This window comes from Phoenix dactylifera, chromosome 16, assembly GCF_009389715.1.
Source record: "Phoenix dactylifera cultivar Barhee BC4 chromosome 16, palm_55x_up_171113_PBpolish2nd_filt_p, whole genome shotgun sequence".
NCBI classification, from domain to species: Eukaryota; Viridiplantae; Streptophyta; class Magnoliopsida; order Arecales; family Arecaceae; genus Phoenix; species Phoenix dactylifera.
Genome location: NC_052407.1, coordinates 7,079,311 through 7,096,547, shown reverse-complemented (window position 1 = coordinate 7,096,547; position 17,237 = coordinate 7,079,311). Strand labels below are relative to the sequence as shown.

General features: G+C 36.9%; 1 protein-coding gene across 1 annotated transcript; it reads left to right on the top strand.

Annotated features, from left to right (window-relative positions):
• The first annotated feature begins 2,438 nt into the window (after positions 1 to 2,438).
• LOC103709174 (zinc finger protein ZPR1-like) lies at positions 2,439 to 17,011 on the top strand. Its single transcript, XM_039114365.1, has 16 exons — positions 2,439 to 2,681; positions 2,838 to 2,882; positions 2,984 to 3,024; positions 3,163 to 3,244; positions 4,888 to 4,932; positions 5,301 to 5,357; positions 9,642 to 9,701; positions 9,787 to 9,914; positions 11,701 to 11,980; positions 12,067 to 12,133; positions 12,458 to 12,528; positions 12,683 to 12,772; positions 15,032 to 15,140; positions 15,463 to 15,554; positions 16,308 to 16,413; positions 16,730 to 17,011. Exons 1-16 carry the CDS (start codon positions 2,559 to 2,561, stop codon positions 16,831 to 16,833), a joined length of 1,500 nt encoding a protein of 499 aa, XP_038970293.1. The 5' UTR covers positions 2,439 to 2,558; the 3' UTR covers positions 16,834 to 17,011.
• Positions 17,012 to 17,237: the final 226 nt, after the last annotated feature.

Here is a 17,237-nt window from a genome sequence, read left to right as displayed (position 1 = left end):
TATATACCAATTAGCTTTCAAATATTGGTATTATTTTAAACTATCCATTTTTTTTGACTACTTGATGCATTGAGTATGGATTTCAAAAATACATGATTTTTGGTGTGTAAGCAAATTATATTAGATCAAATCTAATGGCTTGAATCTTTGATGTAGGATCCCCATAATTTAATCAAGACTTGTCTGGATTTGAGTGAAAATCCGTTCAAGTATAGTCAAGTCAATTTCTCTCTATGTATAACATATTATACATCAAAATGATTTCCATATAAATTTATCCTATTTCCGACTCTGAAAACAAAGCTAGCATAATGATCAAGTGCTGCACCTTTGAACCCTGTTAAGCTCCCTTCACAACAAAGAAATTGCAGTAGCATTTGGCAATTCATAAAGAAATATGCTTGGTCACTTTATTTTCTTGTAAATTTCCTCATTGTCAATACTGTCGATACAAAAGGTTGCACCTCAATCTGAAATGAAAAGCTTCTACATGATTTAGAAGACCACAAGAAAAGGTTGGAGGGTGAGGCGTTCTTGAAACCTGCTGCCGACTTTAGAAAGGAGAGATGATACTAATGCCAAAAAGCCAAAGGCATTTATACCTAGTATTGGAATTTCCACAACATCGATGCTGAATTCTTCCCTCAGTGCACAGTGAGTCAACTGATATCATGCCTCTCCCCCACTTGAGGCAAGGGTGGTAATGCCGAACCCTTTAACCCATTTAAATTACTTCAAAACGTTGTAGATTGGATTAAATTATTTATTTAATAAAATGCTTAAATTTAAATATAGATTTTTGATCCGTTCAATAAATAAGATGGATTTAAGTTGATAGATTTTTGATCTATCTTATATCTGATCTGATCTATATTTGATCCAATCCGAACCGATTGCCACTCCTGTCTTGAAGGACTAACTCAAAGTGTCTCATGCCGCATTCATCTTGGGCTTCAAAGACTTGTTCCGCACATGTGATCTCATGTTTGGTCGAAGGAGATGGAGTATTTGTTGTATGATTATGACCTCACCAAGTGATCTAGAAAGAAGGATGATAAGGATGCTATGTTTATAGACAGGCCCTAGGACCGACTTTTACCTCAAATTTCATACTAGGTTAAGGACACCCGGTCCGAGCTTGACCCGAGTTTGGATAATACTATCTTAGATTCCCTCGATATGTGGAGATTGTGGTGTGGACAAGACGGTGGACCATGCTTTGTTCTAATGCACATAGACCAAGGTGACCTAGCAACTGGTAGGGATTCTGCGGAAGGTTCGAGGCCGGAAGAATTAGTTTTTACAGACCATGCGCCAGATGTTCGGAGTCCCCATTGCTCCACCATGAGGCGGCTCGAGTAATCTGCACATCCTACCAGATTTGGCTAGCTAGGAACACTCGAACCTTTGGCGAACACAATATATCGCCGAGACTTGTGGTGGAGAGTGTCCGTGTGTAGGCAGCAGAGATCAGTCACATCATATCTGTCGAAGGGCCCTTGACAGCTCGGGACATCTGGGGTTCCCATTTTGCTTCGGCAGCATCTCGTACGGTGTTTTTCACCTGAGAGCCCCCACTTCCGAGTATCTTCGAGGTTAATTTCAATGGGTTTGTCTTGGACGGAGATACGAGGGGCAGTGCAGGTTTTATTATTCGGGACCCGTCTACTAGAGTCGTAGCTGCAAGGGCAGTCAACTCTTCGACATATCGGTTTTGGGTGCAGAGTTGAGGGCCGCTTGGATGGGTCTTCATCACGCCTAGTGTGTTTTACAGGCAAGTTCCATCGTCCTGGAGTAAGACTCAGCCACGGTCATCAGTTAGATCTAAGGGGGTCCAAGGGGCAACGGTTGCGTCCACCCTTTACTTCGAGATATCTGGGCAATGATGAGGGATAGAGAGGCTTTTCAGGCCAAGCATATCTTCTGTGAAACTAATGGGGCTGCGGACTAGGCGGCTGCTTATGTAGCCAGTCACTCGGATAGTACTCTGTGGGCTGGAGATAAGGAGTTGCCTCTGGTATTTTGAGGTATTTTGGTTTTTAATTTTATTAGGTGCATCTATATTCGCCTGCTATGATCCACCGTCTTAACCAAAAATAAATAAATAAAATAAATGGCGAGTTACCACAGGGTTAAAATAAATACATAAAAAAAGATTTATTTTAAAAGAAATTAGAGCTAGTACATGCTCAGGAGCTTTTCTCACAGTAGTTCAGCTAACAGAGGTGAAAAGCCTGCATATGGTATGACGGCAAAATCAGACGGATGTGATGCTTCGCCCGCTAAAGATGGGCGGCAGATCTGTGTTCGCATAGAACTTGTAAGCGGGAGCCCGGAGTGCCAGATTTTACCAAGAGCGTTCCAGGCCCTTCGCGCGAAAGACCTAATCCGGAGTGCAGCGCACGTGTTCGCATAAGGGTCCCGGGCTAAACCCTTCCGATGCTTCGCCCCCGCTCTGGAAAACGCTGGGTCGGTCGGTGATTGAGAGAGAGAGAGAGAGAGAGCGGCCTTCCTTCTTTCATCGATCCCTCGAGACGGGTGCTGCGAGAACGACGGCGATGGAGAACGGCGGTCCGGTTACTGACATCCGATCGGCGGCGGAGGTGGTCTCGGCCGAGAACGAGGCGTCGGTGGCGCCTCTCCACCAGGTCGAATCCCTGTGCATGCGTTGCGGCGAGAATGTAATGCTTTCTCAATCCTTTTCAATTCCCTCTCTTTTCTTTCTTTCTTCCCCTAGTTTACTGGAAAGAAAAAAACAAGGGATTTTTCGATCCCCATCTCCATATTTTGAACTTTGGTCTGATATGCTTCGTTTTATTCTTCGTCTCTTGGTACAGGGCATAACCAGGCTCCTTCTAACGCGAATTCCTCACTTCAGGGAGGTAGGATTTGTACTTCTTTTTGAAATAATCATTTTTTCCCAAAGATTTTTATGTATTAAACAAAGATTTCTATCTGTTATTTGATTCTTTAAATTATCCAGATTGTGTTGATGGCGTTTGAATGCCCGCATTGCAACGAAAGGTATTAATGTTCTCTTTGATAGTCCAAAGTTGAGGAAAGTGTAGGAATAAGAATAAATTTAATGCATTTTGGGATGAAATCTTTTTGTCATCTTTTCTTTTTCTTTTTCTATTTTTGATGTTTTGTTTGTGTTGTTAGGAACAATGAAGTCCAGTTTGCTGGTCAGCTGCAGCCCCGAGGATGTTGCTACCAGTTGGAGGTTCCATTGGGGAGTAGTGAGGTCTGTTCTCATTATACAAGCCCAGTTTCGGAGCAAGCTCTAATTTTTTTCCCTCTATTTACCTCAGTATTAGTTTTTTCCATATCGTTTTTCCATTACTTATCATTATATAGATTGTGTGCAATATACTTAAGAAAATTTTTGAGGTGTCAGTAACAGCACTCTAAAAGTTATCACCTTTATCTCACCTTATCTCCTTTGCATCATCTTAATTTTATCTAACGGTCAAGGACCCTATTGGTTAGGAATACCGAACTGAGTCTGATCTTTCTGCCTGTTGTTGGATAAGCTCTGCAATTGTAAACTATAACAATAAAAGTACAAGTAGATTGGGAGCCTGCCCGGAGTGGTAACTTTTCCACCATGCAACTGATTTCAGGGCTTGTTGTGTAGTAGTTGTTTCATGGGCTCTACTTTAGGCCTTAGTTTTTTCTTCTAAAAAAAATTTGCACGGTTTACAATGTGTGAAATTCTATCATTGGGTCCTATGAATATTTAAAAGAAGAGAATATTTAACTTTATTATTGATTTGTACAAAATTTATTGATCAACATGTGGGTGTGCATTTCCCTACATATAGGGTCAGTAATGATTAGCTCTCTTGCGCAACTGTTGCTAATAAAATTGTGATTGAATAAGTTCCTTGCAATTGGTCTAGGCCTTTTTAAAAAAAAACAATATGACATTTTACACCTGGCTATTACACTACCAAAGTGCACTTGGTACCTCTTAATTTGCTGTTTCACAACCTTTTTTTTATTGCCATTTGAATTTGCATCTGATATGATGCACTTCCAATGCACTATTCTATTTTCCTATAGTTTAGATTTATAGGATGTTTCTGGGATCCTATTTTAAATCGCCCAACTTTATCTGCGAGCTGCTTTGGGTCAGCACCTTTTTGAAGCATCACAACTATGTAATGCTGTCAAGCTTTTCTTTGAACGACTTCACGGTCTTCATGTGTTCTTCTCTATTCTTTTAATTTTGAAGGGAGATAGTTTGTCTATTATATGCATGGCTAACTTCCAAAATTATTTTGTTCTCTTTTTTATTTTAAAATGACTCATCTGCCTTTGTTGAGTCATAAGCAATTAGGAAGTAAAGTATCACTTCATTCTCTCTCATTCTCAGCTCCAAAACCTTGTGCTCTGGGCAACTTACTGTAACCACTGCCACACTTTCTAGGGATTTATCCATACCTTTATTGGGGAATAAGCACTGTAAAGATTAGCTGCCTTAAGTAATCTTGTCTCAAATTTAGATACTATTACTTTTGTTTGTGTCGGAAATTGCATTGAAAAATCTTATGAAAATATGCATGCATTTAATGACTTGCACACTTCTGTACATTGTTGTGTATCCATCTGCCATTTATGCTTCCTATTGGTGCTGGATTGCATATTAATTTCTCAAATGGAATTTTGCCTGTATCTAGTCCTGTTACACACTCCAGTTGATAAATTGTAGTTAATTGTGAGCCTTTTCAAATCCATCGATGCCATAAAGTACAAATTTGATTGGCACAGGTAGTATCACTGTCTGCTGCATAAAGACACTAACCATGCTATAAATATTACTGGGTATTCTGAAAGGTTAAAATGTTTTGTCGATTGAGGAACTTACAAGACATCTTTCTGCAGGTACTTAATCGACAAGTGGTGAAATCTGATTCTGCAACTATTAAGGTACATTTTTGACACTTAGTCACCATACTGAAGCTGGTCCAGTGGATTAAGTTTGGAGGCTACTGAAATGTCTCTGGTTGCAATTGTTAGTGCCTTAGAGAGTGCAGTCTGTCCTTCGCTAGGAATTCATACAGTCTGTTGTTGCTATAGCATTATCGCCCTAAATACATGTTGCTTTTACATAAAGTGGAATTTAAATGTTATGATATGCATTTAGGTTTATATAGTTGTGCCAATCTTTAGACCTATTTAAAAGTTAATTTATTACCTGCCTTCATTTTTCCTGGTTTCTTAATTTTGAAAACTTTCATGCACATAAGTTTATGTAATAGACTTTTCATGACACTTCTCTGTTGTTTATTTTGCAGATTCCAGAATTGGATTTTGAGATTCCTCCAGAAGCTCAACGTGGAACACTTTCTACGGTAACTTCTTTTCCTTTATGTTAGCAGTTTCGTAACATAGTTGTGCTCATTCCTTTTCTTCAAGTATTCTTTTGACAGTCCTCTACATAACATGTTTGATGAACATGGTCGATTGAGTTTGACATTTCTGACGTTTTCAGCCATTTTGCTTTCACCTAGTCATGCTTAAATATATTATATGGTTATTGGTACAATTAGTGAACCATGCAATATCAAAAATGAAAGGTGAAATCAAAGTTGTATGCAGTTTATAGAATTATATGTTGGGGTAAAGATAACCAAGAGTTGCTAGGAAAATTTGTATGTTTCACTGTTCTTACAAATTTTGTGCTTCTTGTAACTGAGGGTTGACATTGTAATGGAACAATGTTTTTGATTGTACCTTAAACCTGTGTTTAGTACTCGAGGAATTATGGGATTCCATTATGTAGTTAGCAGATCCTTTGTTATTCAGTGATCCCTATGGTGTTGTGTCTTGTTGTCATGCTCTTTGGAACTAGAATGTTTGGTCTTTATATGGTTTGGAACTTCAAAAATCAAAATCTTCGATTGTTATTTGATTGAAGAATTAATTATCTTCAACCATTGCTTTTCTTTGGTTTTTTCCTTTTCATTTCTAGGTTTGAGTTTGTCCTTTCCTGGATCTCTGTTTCTTCACTATTGTAATCCTCAGACATCACTTGGTTTTCTTGATGAATATGCTACGTGTGCTTCAAATTCTTCTCTTTGATCATACTATATGATTTCTGTATCATGCATTTTGAGAAATGCTATTTGATTATGACATCTGTGAAATATGGCCTGTGTATCAATATAATACCTATGTGGAAGAAACCCAATCAAAGAACTTCATTGTGAAAACAGTTTGGTTTTCTAAAAGATGGATGGCTGGTAAATCAGAAGAGGGCTCTCATGCAGTATTACTGTGGTTCTGTTCATATGCTGCCTGATTGGGTATGAGAGGCCAATTTTTGAATTCAGTGGAGTATTAGTAGGTTGCATTGTTATCTGGGTGATTATGTCTAAACTTTGAGTGATAGTTTTAGTTATGATCACTTTATCCAATGTCTTGGAGGTCAAAGTCTGGTAAGAAATATAAGAAGGCTTGAAGTAATTTCATTTTAAAAATCAGATAATATATTTCTTAAATTTTGAAGTCACTTAATCTGAAAGCTTACATCCCGTCTGTTAAATGTTATGCATCTACTTATTGAGTGCTGATTTTCTATGCAGTCACGAAGTTGCGGGATTTGATCTAACCTATCCAAAAACTGATCTCTATAAACCATAATCGATATATTTGGAGTTCATCCTTGTATTTATGAAATAAGGGTGTCCTTGAGGCTCCCGCAAATGTGGGGTTTGGGGAGGATTAGATGTATGGAGCCTTAGCATTGACATTCAGGTCAAAGTAGAGCAACCTTACCATTGCGCCTCCATCTTTATGTTTGTCATTTCAATATTTTAGAGTCCTCAAATATGAGATGCGGTCAGTCTACATATTCTATGGGCAATTATGAGTCCATGATGGTTGGTAAAAAAAAGTATAACCTACTGCATTATTTCTCCAACATGTTGCTCCATTTTATCTCCCTTTACCCATATCACCATGTTTGTGACTTCAGTGATTATCAATCATAAACCCTTGTTACCCTCATTCTTAAATTTGAGCCAATCATAATTAGAGGTTATATGGATAATAACCTTATGACACTAAATATATGTTATTTCTTCTAAATTAACCGATAGCTGCTGCTGTATAGGTTATGAAAAGGATTTCGAAAGATCTATTGAGTTGTAAGATTGAAGACATGCAACATTTTGTAATGGATTTTGATTTAGTGTCTAAAATCAATGTCAAGAAACCTGAAGAGGAATGACCTTATTTGACATCAGATAGAAAAAATGGGTGAATTCTTAGTGATGTTCTTATTTATATATTAGTTAAGAATGACTTGATTAGAGCTTAAATCAAATGATATCTCAAAGATGAATAATAACATTATGACACTAAATATATGTTATTCTTCTAAATTAACCGATAGCTGCTACTTTATAGGTTATGAAAAGGATTTTGAAAGATCTACTGAGTTGCAAGATTGAAGACATGCAACATTTTGTAAGGGATTTTGATTTAGTGTCTAAAATCAATGCATGAAACCTGAAGAGGAATGACCTTATTTGACATCAGAAAGAAAATTTGGGTGAATTCTTAGTGATGTTCTTATTTATATATTAGTTGAGAATGACTTTATTAGAGCTTAAATCAAATGATATCTCAAAGATGCGAAGGGAGAAAGTGAACCTTGAAGGAGTATTGTGGAACTGGGGGATGGAAACTCCTACGTAGAATGCACATAGTAACTTGAACTGCCATTATGATTTCTCGATTGTTGCTACCAAAAGTTTGACCTGTGTAACCTGAGATGCAAGGTGAGTTGTTTACATTCTAACACTGTACAAGCAAGAAAGTTGCCAGTTCTCCAATTCCCATAACAGCCCTTATTAGATTTCCCCTTTAATGTCCCTGCTTTTAACCTTGGCATGCTCTTTCTAATCATAGGTCTTTTATTAAGATTCCTCGCCAATCTTCCTGCCCAGCAATGCTAATCTCTCCTAAAAAATCTCTCTCCTGAAAAATCTTTAGCTTTAACATTCAACAACCCACAATAAACACTTTTTTTTCAAAAATTAATTATTAATTCTTTTTGTAAAATTAGAATTTAGTTAAATTGTCCTATATCCGAAATCTTTAACGGCCATGTGCATTATAAGCAGTATATACATGTTTCCCTTGGTCCCTATGTAGGGGAAGAACTTGTTACTACAATAAAATTAAGATTATGTTGAGTCAATAATTGGAAAGATTTAGGCATCACCAAGACCGTTGTATTAGGAACGACTTTGATGTTGCTCCCATCTTCTCAAGCTTAAGCTTTTGACTGGTACTTTCAGACTATATGTTCTTTCCGTAATAATAGGATGAAATATGTTATATATTTTGTGTAGAGTGAATTTTTAAGTAGCAATCTTCAAACTAGGTTATCCTACCATATTTTATTTATAATATTTACGACATCATGTTTTGACTAGTGGGATACGAAGTTCCTATGGCCTTGCCTTACAGGGCACCATATTAGACTATACTGCAGACTAACAAACCTACTTCGCAAAACTAAAATTTTAACGGTACTTTGTCATGTTCCAATTACTGATTGGCAAGGTCTTTTAATATTTCAATTGATTGAACTGGAACGTCTGTATTTTATTTCTGATGACTTGAAGCATACTTGTTTTCTTTCTAAATAACCACCACCATCAATCTACACAAAATTGAGTTGATAATGTTCAAGTTGTAGAATTGTTATCTAAACATTAGCAAAAAACAATTTTCATGAGTATTATTCTTTTTCCCATTTTCTGGAGGATATGGTAGATAATATAAAACTTGGTAGTTTTTAACTATCCAGATATATTGGAAAAAAATTTCACTTTGGCAGATTCTTTTATAACCCAAAGCAAGGATGAGGTATCAAAAATTAAAAAATCCTCTCTCTCTCTCTCTCTCAGTGAGATGGCATAGGGATTTATGTTTGGGATTTGGGACTATAAGAAGAGTGATGCAGGAAAGTTTGGAGGTTCAGAAGGGAGAAATGGACCATACATGTTAAAGCATCTGTACTTTGACTATGTACTACCAGGTGGGTTATACATGCAATAATTGCGATAATTGGTCACTTAGCTTTAGCTAGTAGCTACAAGTTTACTAAAGTGTGTAAAGTAATTTTATGAACAAGCTGCTGGCCTGATATTGTTCAATTATTCTTATGAGGTAGAGGCAAGATTTATAATGATGTTTTTGACCATGCTACAAATGATGTTAACTTATGATCCTGTGGGATTTATCTAATTTTTCTGGGCTTCTAAAGAGTTCTTTAAATGACATGAGTTTTGTAAAATCATAGAAGGTTTCTTTGAGCACAGACTGCTGGCAGAGTGGTATATTGTTATACTTGGCAAATTTTGAGTCAGAATGCTACAATCTGCCACCTGTCTTGTAGTTTACTTGGATGTTGTCCATTAATTTCTGACTTAAAGGAAATGGTGTTTAATGAGAACGGGAAACTTCAAATATAAACTTCCCTTAACATGTAGATCCTTAAATAATCAAATATTACAAAGATGTGGATGGGCCTATTTTGTTGTTTTGGTTATGTAACACTTTTTTGTTTCATTTTCATTTTTGGGTCCTTCTTTACCAGTCTTACCATTGTCAACTACTAGGTGGAAGGGATACTTCTACGAGCCATGGATGAATTACAAGCCCTTCAGGAGGAACGCAAGGTGCATTAAGGAACTCATGATTTTTGTTTGTGGTTAACCTGCTTTGCTTTTATCAAAACATGAAGTCTTTATCATGATTTTGCAGAAGCTGGATCCTGCAACAGCTGAAGCTATAGATCAGTTCTTGATAAAACTGAAATCCCTTGCATCTGGAAATGCAGCTTTTACTTTCATACTTGATGATCCTGCTGGAAACAGTTTTATTGAGAACCCGTAAGAATATTCTTCTGAAATTGCTACCTGAAGCGTAAATTGTATATTTTTTTAATGCTTAATGCGCTTATATTTTCATTCATGATCTAGTAACTTCCATGACATTCATAGGAAGTATCTATTAGATGTTTAGAACTTTATTTGGTTGCTTCTCATTCAACTATACTTTATATGCTTGGGACTTTCTGTAAGCACACAATTTGTGGATTTTAGCATCAACCAATAAGCTGACTCGGTTATGAGAAGTTATTGAGTTTGGGTGAAGAATGGATCCAGTAAGCTTATGAGTTCTGTTTAGTTTTAGCATGACTACGTGAGTGACCTGATCTCTTCTTACCTTTGGTAACCTAATAGAAAAGTTTCATTTTAGGAGTTCTGATGTTGTTTTTGTGGGTGATGTAAAAACATTAGTTTACTGAACCAACTTTATTGTTTATATCATTTTAATGAAAAAACATTGTTGATAAAATCTAAAGATTCATGATTTGGTTCAAATGGCCTTAAATGATTTGGATCTCATGTTTGGATCAGAGTCAGTTAAGAACATAGGATCTAGATCCATATTGTGAATTACACCATCCATTGGATCATAAGATTTGACTTTATGGCTTTTAAATTACTTATCCCTAATAAGTTTTAAGTAGTAAAAATTAGCAAGCTTGTTATTGGATTTTATGGACTTACAGTTAAGAGGCAAGTTTTTCGTATTTTTACAACTTGTTAAAATTTTCTCTTCTAAATTATTGTAATTGAAACTGAATAACCGAAGACGGTTTGTTTCACTAGATTGTCTATATATGGGCTTATGTTGGACTACTTATTTGTATGCCTTTTATCTTTATTTATGTACTATAATTTAGCTCGTATTTTGATTTTTAAACCTCTTTTATATTTTAACAACTTATGAAATATATCAGAGGAAAAGTCTTACAATTTGCAATCTGATCCATGATCTGATCTAATCTGACCTACTCTACGATTTGACTCGATCCTGATCTTAACAAAATTGGGCATAAATGAAAATTCTAAACTTGTGAATAGCCAGTTCTTGTCTGATGGTCCGTCCATACGCTTCATCCTCATTCCAATCTGCTTCGACATTTTTGTTCAATGATATGGTGTTTTCCATCTCCACCCCTCTTCTCCCTAGGAGCAAATACCATCTTGTTCTAGTTGATGGGATTAAGGATTGAATCCAATCACAGTCCCACACAGTATCACCTTATCTAATCCTAACTATCCCAGATCAGATCAAGGCTCTCAAGCTCTGTCTCCATCTCATGTTACCAAATAATGATCATTTGTTACTTGAATAAGGGGATGTCTCTTGGCCTCAGACATCCTGTCGTCCTTATATTTTCTTAAATTCTAATATAGCCTTATTGTTGTAGATAAAAGACAATGATGGATTATGATATTCGTATATCACTGATATGTTATTGTGTGCTAGTGCTTAAAAATGAGTATTATACGTTCATTTAGTTTTGAAAGGTAGTTCGGGCCATGCACGCAATGAGGGGCCACATGCAGCAGATTCTAGAATTGCAGTAATTTCTTGTCATTCATTTGTTTGAACTTTCTGCTGGTGAGGTGCATGGAATATAAGCTATTCTTTATTTAGTGTCCGGCATTTATTAGTACTTCATAATTTCTTGTTCGTTTGTTTGAGTGTTCTGTTGGTGAGGTGCATGGGATATAAGCTATTCCTTATTTAGTCTCTGACATTTAATACTGTTTATTGGATGACCTGTTTGTTTGACTCTGTAGATATCTGTTGCATGGACAGATATGCGCCATCTTCAGATCCATTGTTGTTTACTAGGTTTTATGAAAGGACACGTGAACAACAGGCTGCGTTGGGTTTTCTTGCTGAACCATCTGCAGCTGAAGAGGCTGAAAGACAGGTTAATGGAGATGCATCAACCGAGGAAAATAATCCTGCACTGGATGGAATGGAAAGGGTACCCCATGGATCAGTTGGCGCTGTTGCCGGTCGTCGTGCTATTGCTCAGGGTAACACTGAGGAAGTTGCTGCAGCCTTATGTAGGTATTCAGCACCAGAAGAGGTAAGATTATGCTACTGGATAGATATAGAATTTCTACTTTTTATTCTGTGTCATGTACACCTTTCCTCATTGCCCATTCTGCACAGGTTGACACTTTGCCGTCTACATGTGGAGCTTGTGGAACTGCATGCGTCACTCGCTTTTATGCTACCAGTATCCTATCTTAGCTTCTTTATCATCAGTATTACTATATCTCCAAGTTGCATCTACCTGATTTATCCATGCATTTTGTTCATCAGTAATCAAGCATTGAATACAGTGAACATTAAATACAAATCGCGCACTGCTTACTGCCCTCACTCAAGTGGATTATGAATGAGTTTAGAAGCTATCTCTGAATGTTTAAAGAAAAAAAGAAGGCAAATAAAGAAAGACTAACTGAGCTAAATTGCTTTGTGAATTTCACCTCCTGCATTTAATAATGCATCTTACTGATATAATTTCGATGAGGCTTTGTTCAACTTTAATCACATGAAGAAATTCCGTATTTTCGAGACGTGATTGTTATGGCGACTACGTGTGATCTGTGTGGCTATCGTAGCTCAGAGGTTTGTTATTATCCTAGATCCTGTTGTAACTAGTCCATTCATTGATTTTTTTTTTCACAAGTTTCTTGTGTTATTATGATATCATGTGAGCACAGAATGTGTTGTTGTAATATCACTTACTGTTCTTAAACTTGCATTTCTTTTTTATAAACAGTTGAAACCTGGTGGTGAAATTCCTAAAAAAGGAAAGAAGATCACAGTATATGTGCGGAATGCGCAAGATCTTAGCCGCGACGTGATAAAGGTAGGATTCTTTCTTGCTAGGTTTGGCTTTTGAACATTTTGTCTATCACTTCAAAATTTTATCATTTTAACTGAACCCTGTCTGCTCAGACCAGAATTGCAGTATTGGTAGACCTTTCACTTGGTACAAATTTAACTCGGCATGCTTATTGATTCCTTATTTGGATCATTGGAACAATATCTTGATGATAAAGGAATGGTCTAATTATAATCAGATCGCCTGACTTATAATCATTGAAAACAAGCTAAGTTGCCAAGTGTCATCAAACTTATAGCTCCTTTTAGCATGGAAACTGAACCCTGTTTATTTAAGTCCAGAGCTAATTAAATCTAGAAGTTTTTTCTCCCATTTCGCTTTTTGTGGTTTGGGGTGGGGGGTGGGGGGAGTGCAGATGGGGAAATTCAGGGTAAACTAGCCAGTCTTCAGGGACATTGTCGACACATGTGGTATGACAAGCCAAAGAAAAGTGCCATTAACTATGCTCAACTCCAAATATCTAGAAGTGGATTGGTTAGGATTCTACAGGATCAGCGATTGTTTCAAGATAGATGATGTGGGAGTTACGCTCTATTCAAACAGAAGGTAACTAGAAGTGGTCCATAGCCTGCTTGAGCAGCAAGCTCCCTCCATTCCTTTGCAGCAGCCATTAAGACAGCTGGGAGGAGTATGGATAGCAACTGCATGTTTATTAAGTCCGGGGCTAATTAAATCTAGAAGTTTTTTCTCCCATTTCACTTTTTGTGGTTTGGGGTGGGGGGAGTGCGGACGGGGATATTCGGGGTAAACTAGCCAGTCTGCAGGGGCGTTTGCGACACATTTGGTATGACAAGCAAAAGAAAAGTCCCATTAACTATGCCCAACTCCAAATATCTAGAAGTGGACTGGTTAGGATTCTACAGGATCAGTGACTGTTTCGAGATAGATGATGCGGGTGTTACACTCTATTCAAACGGAAGATAACTAGAACTGGTCCATAGCCTGCTTGAGCAGCAAACTCCCTCCGCTCCTTTGCAGCAGCCATTAAGACAGCATGCAGGAGTATGGATAGCTACTGCAAGTGAACCCAGTTATCATTTGGATGAGTGGAGCAAGATGTTGAGGTGAACAACATGGTTAGATTAGATTTCAGAATATGATAAGGCAAACACTTCAGGTAGGAGCGATTTAACTTACAGTTTAGGTAGAGGGCTTCTTCAATTGCTGTCCGGAATAAATAATCCTTGCTAAATCTGAAAGTCCATACATATCAAAACAGAACAAAATACATGGCTGTACATACGGTCCTTGTTTTGCTCCTTTGCAGTCTATTAACACAACTTTGGCATTTTACATTTTTTAAATGCTTACAATAAACTTTTTCCTGGCTGTGTATTTTCATATATTAAGCAATATGGACATAAATTTAAGAATGGTGAAAATGTTCATATAATGACAGGATTGTCACATCAGAAACAGTTTGGTTATATAGACCATAAATGAATTTAGCAATGGTGAACTAGCAGGATTTAAGATAACGTTTATCTTCATGTATCCATCTTTAGCTCATCCATAAGGACTTCTAATATGACAATAAAACAAACTCCTGGGTTGCTTATCCCAGCTGTGTAAGTTTCTTGCTGTTTTGTTGCTTGCTTGCTTGCTATCCTTAATCCTATCCATGTTGTCCAGGCTTGGTAAGGAGAAAGAGGTGTGCCTTGGGGAGATAAGGTAATACCAACTGAAGTGGTGATTTCAAGAGTTAATTCAAGCAGCAGGATAGGTTAAACATCATGAGAGTAAGCATTAACTGTTCAAGGAAGAATGCTTTAGCAAAAAGCAAGGCCTGTGTAAGTTGTGAATCCATGGGACAAGGTCCATCCTTTGGAATGACAAACATAGCACTTCATTACCTTTTGGAATGACGAACATAAGACTTCAAATCTATTGCACATGTTGATCGACTGGCAGTAGTATAATGAGCATGATTGGGATATGCCTTGGTATTTCATACTGTATACAAGTTACTTGCATCTTGCAGTGATTAAGCTTATATTTGCAGGTCCAAATTATACAGCTATAAAGTGAGAATAATGAGTTTATACTCTACGAAAATTTTTAATGTTTAGTATTCATCAAGATGCATGATCATGGTCTTGCCTTTTTGGTTTAAACATCATTTTTTCTCATAGTGTTGTCAATTAATTCAAATGTATCAATATCTTCAATTTGTCTAGCAAATTTAAATTTATTCTTAACAGCATTTGTGTTGCTCTTTTCCAGTCAGATACTGCAAGTGTAAAGGTTCCTGAACTCGATTTGGAGCTTGGAACTGGCACATTAGGTGGAATTGTTACAACTGTTGAAGGTTTGATTACTAAAATTAGCGAAAGTAAGTTTTATCTTGCAGCTCTTCTTCAAAAGCACATTATACTTTGGTTGTCAATAGATTAATGCCACATATTCTTTTCAAACACTGAATGATAACAATTCTTTATTTCTTATTTAGTGCCTTGGTAGATTTTGTCAATATGGTGTTATCATAAATCTTTTATGTTGATAATTTCATCTTAATAATGTTGGGTGCTATTTATATGTTATCTTTTAATGGTGTTCTTGATGAATTGTTTGGATGTGTTCTATTACTCTGTCATGTAAAACAGTCTCTTCAAGTTATTGTAGAGGTTGATAAATGATTCAAGTGTTGCTTTCAGGTCTTGAGAGAGTACATGGGTTTACATTGGGTGATAGCACGGAGGAGTGGAAAAGGAAAAAGTTTCAGGATTTTAAGTCAAGGCTCATTAAGGTACGGTGGAACCCCTGGTACTATGTGATCTACTGTTATTACTTTTCTTACAAGACCTATGAACTCTTTTCACGATATGCCTTGACAAGATAATAGTATGTCGGGATATATATCTCCACCAAACATTTCTTGTGGAAAATTCTAAAATACTGGCCAACTCTGAGTAAAGTCTGCACATAGCAGTGGCCTGTACATTAGCCTGTGCAAAATGCCTGTACACTGGCAGCACTCTTTCCTGTCAGGTTGAATACAGCAGTGACAAATGGTTGAGCTGCCAAAAAATAGAATTCATGACCAAAGAAATAAACGATAGTACAGGATCTCATTAAAAAATATATTGTTCGTGTTGCTGCCGTCCTCACTCGGAGGCTAATAATGTCTGGCAAATAAATGTGCGCTTTTATGGTAACATATATGAGATCTTTTTGGCTAGATCACATAATAAGATCTGAATCATATGTAAATAAGAGTTTTAGAAGAAAATAAGAAGCGATGCAATCTGAAATAATCATCTAATTAGGGTATAGTAAATTGTGTTCCTAGCATTTATAGAAAGTTATGCTTTCCGTCGTGTCGTCCGGTTCACTTGAAATTTTAACCACCACGAATCTTTGTACGATTTGTCAGAATGGCTTTGTACACTGTTTCATTGTTATATTGGTTGCGACTTGGTAAACCTATTTCTTTTGAAGAAAACAAGATCCACTTTCATATTCTTATGAAGTTTAATGTTTGTTGTCTCACTTTATGCAGCTTCTAAGTTTGGAAGAACCTTGGACTTTGATTATTGATGATGCATTGGCGAGTTCCTTTGTTTCTCCTACCACAGACTCCATAGCAGACGACAAGCAACTCATCTGTAAGTTCTTTTTTTTATATCTCTGTTACTAATTTAAAGGGAAGAAATTAACAAAGGTGGGGGACTCACAGATGAGCTGGTCTCAGAAAGTAGAACCTGACCTTATGGAAGCTACCAAATTTTCTTAGAAGTGGTTTAATTTTCTTTAATATGGTTCCCCACCATGTTAATCTCCATATATGCACTCATTGCCCCATTATACTGGAATTTTTGATAAACATAATACATTTATGACAGCAGTTACTGTTCTCTCAAATTTACTAGTTGAATGAAGGTATACTTAGCGGTTATCTAACATGATCCGCGTTAATCTCAGTTGAAGAGTACGAGAGGAGCTGGGAGCAGAATGAGGAGTTGGGTTTGAATGACATGGATACGTCTTCAGCTGATGATGCTTACAGAACAAACAACAGACAGTGAGAATTTTTTGTGATTAAATTATCTGTTGTATTCTGTGTTTTGCAACTGAAATTAGTCCCTCTATAGGGATGATTACTTGGTTGTTTAATCCAAACTTGATTCATGTACATGGTTATTGTTATCAGTGCTTCTTGTGAAAGTATTGATACGCAATGCTAATGTTGCAATCTTGTTAAAATTTAATATCTTGAGAAAGGAAGACTGATTTCACCACTGGGTGGAAGGTGGTAAACTCCAAGATGCAGGACATTGTTCTTCCAAACAAGGACCGAGCATGTGATCTATGTAACCATTTCAAAGTATCTGAGATCATAGACTTACAGAGATCTACCTCCCAACGATGCACCATAGCTTTAGGCACCTCAAGCATTTGGAGGCATCATCAGAATGGTGTTACATCAACA

Bases quoted from the DNA above. Each gene is read 5' to 3' on its own strand.
- LOC103709174 (XM_039114365.1), top strand. From the start codon at position 2,559: ATGGAGAACGGCGGTCCGGTTACTGACATCCGATCGGCGGCGGAGGTG. The intron at 2,883-2,983 runs GTAGGATTTGTA...TAAATTATCCAG, and splicing joins GAATTCCTCACTTCAGGGAG to ATTGTGTTGATGGCGTTTGA. The intron at 4,933-5,300 runs GTACATTTTTGA...TTTATTTTGCAG, and splicing joins CTGATTCTGCAACTATTAAG to ATTCCAGAATTGGATTTTGA.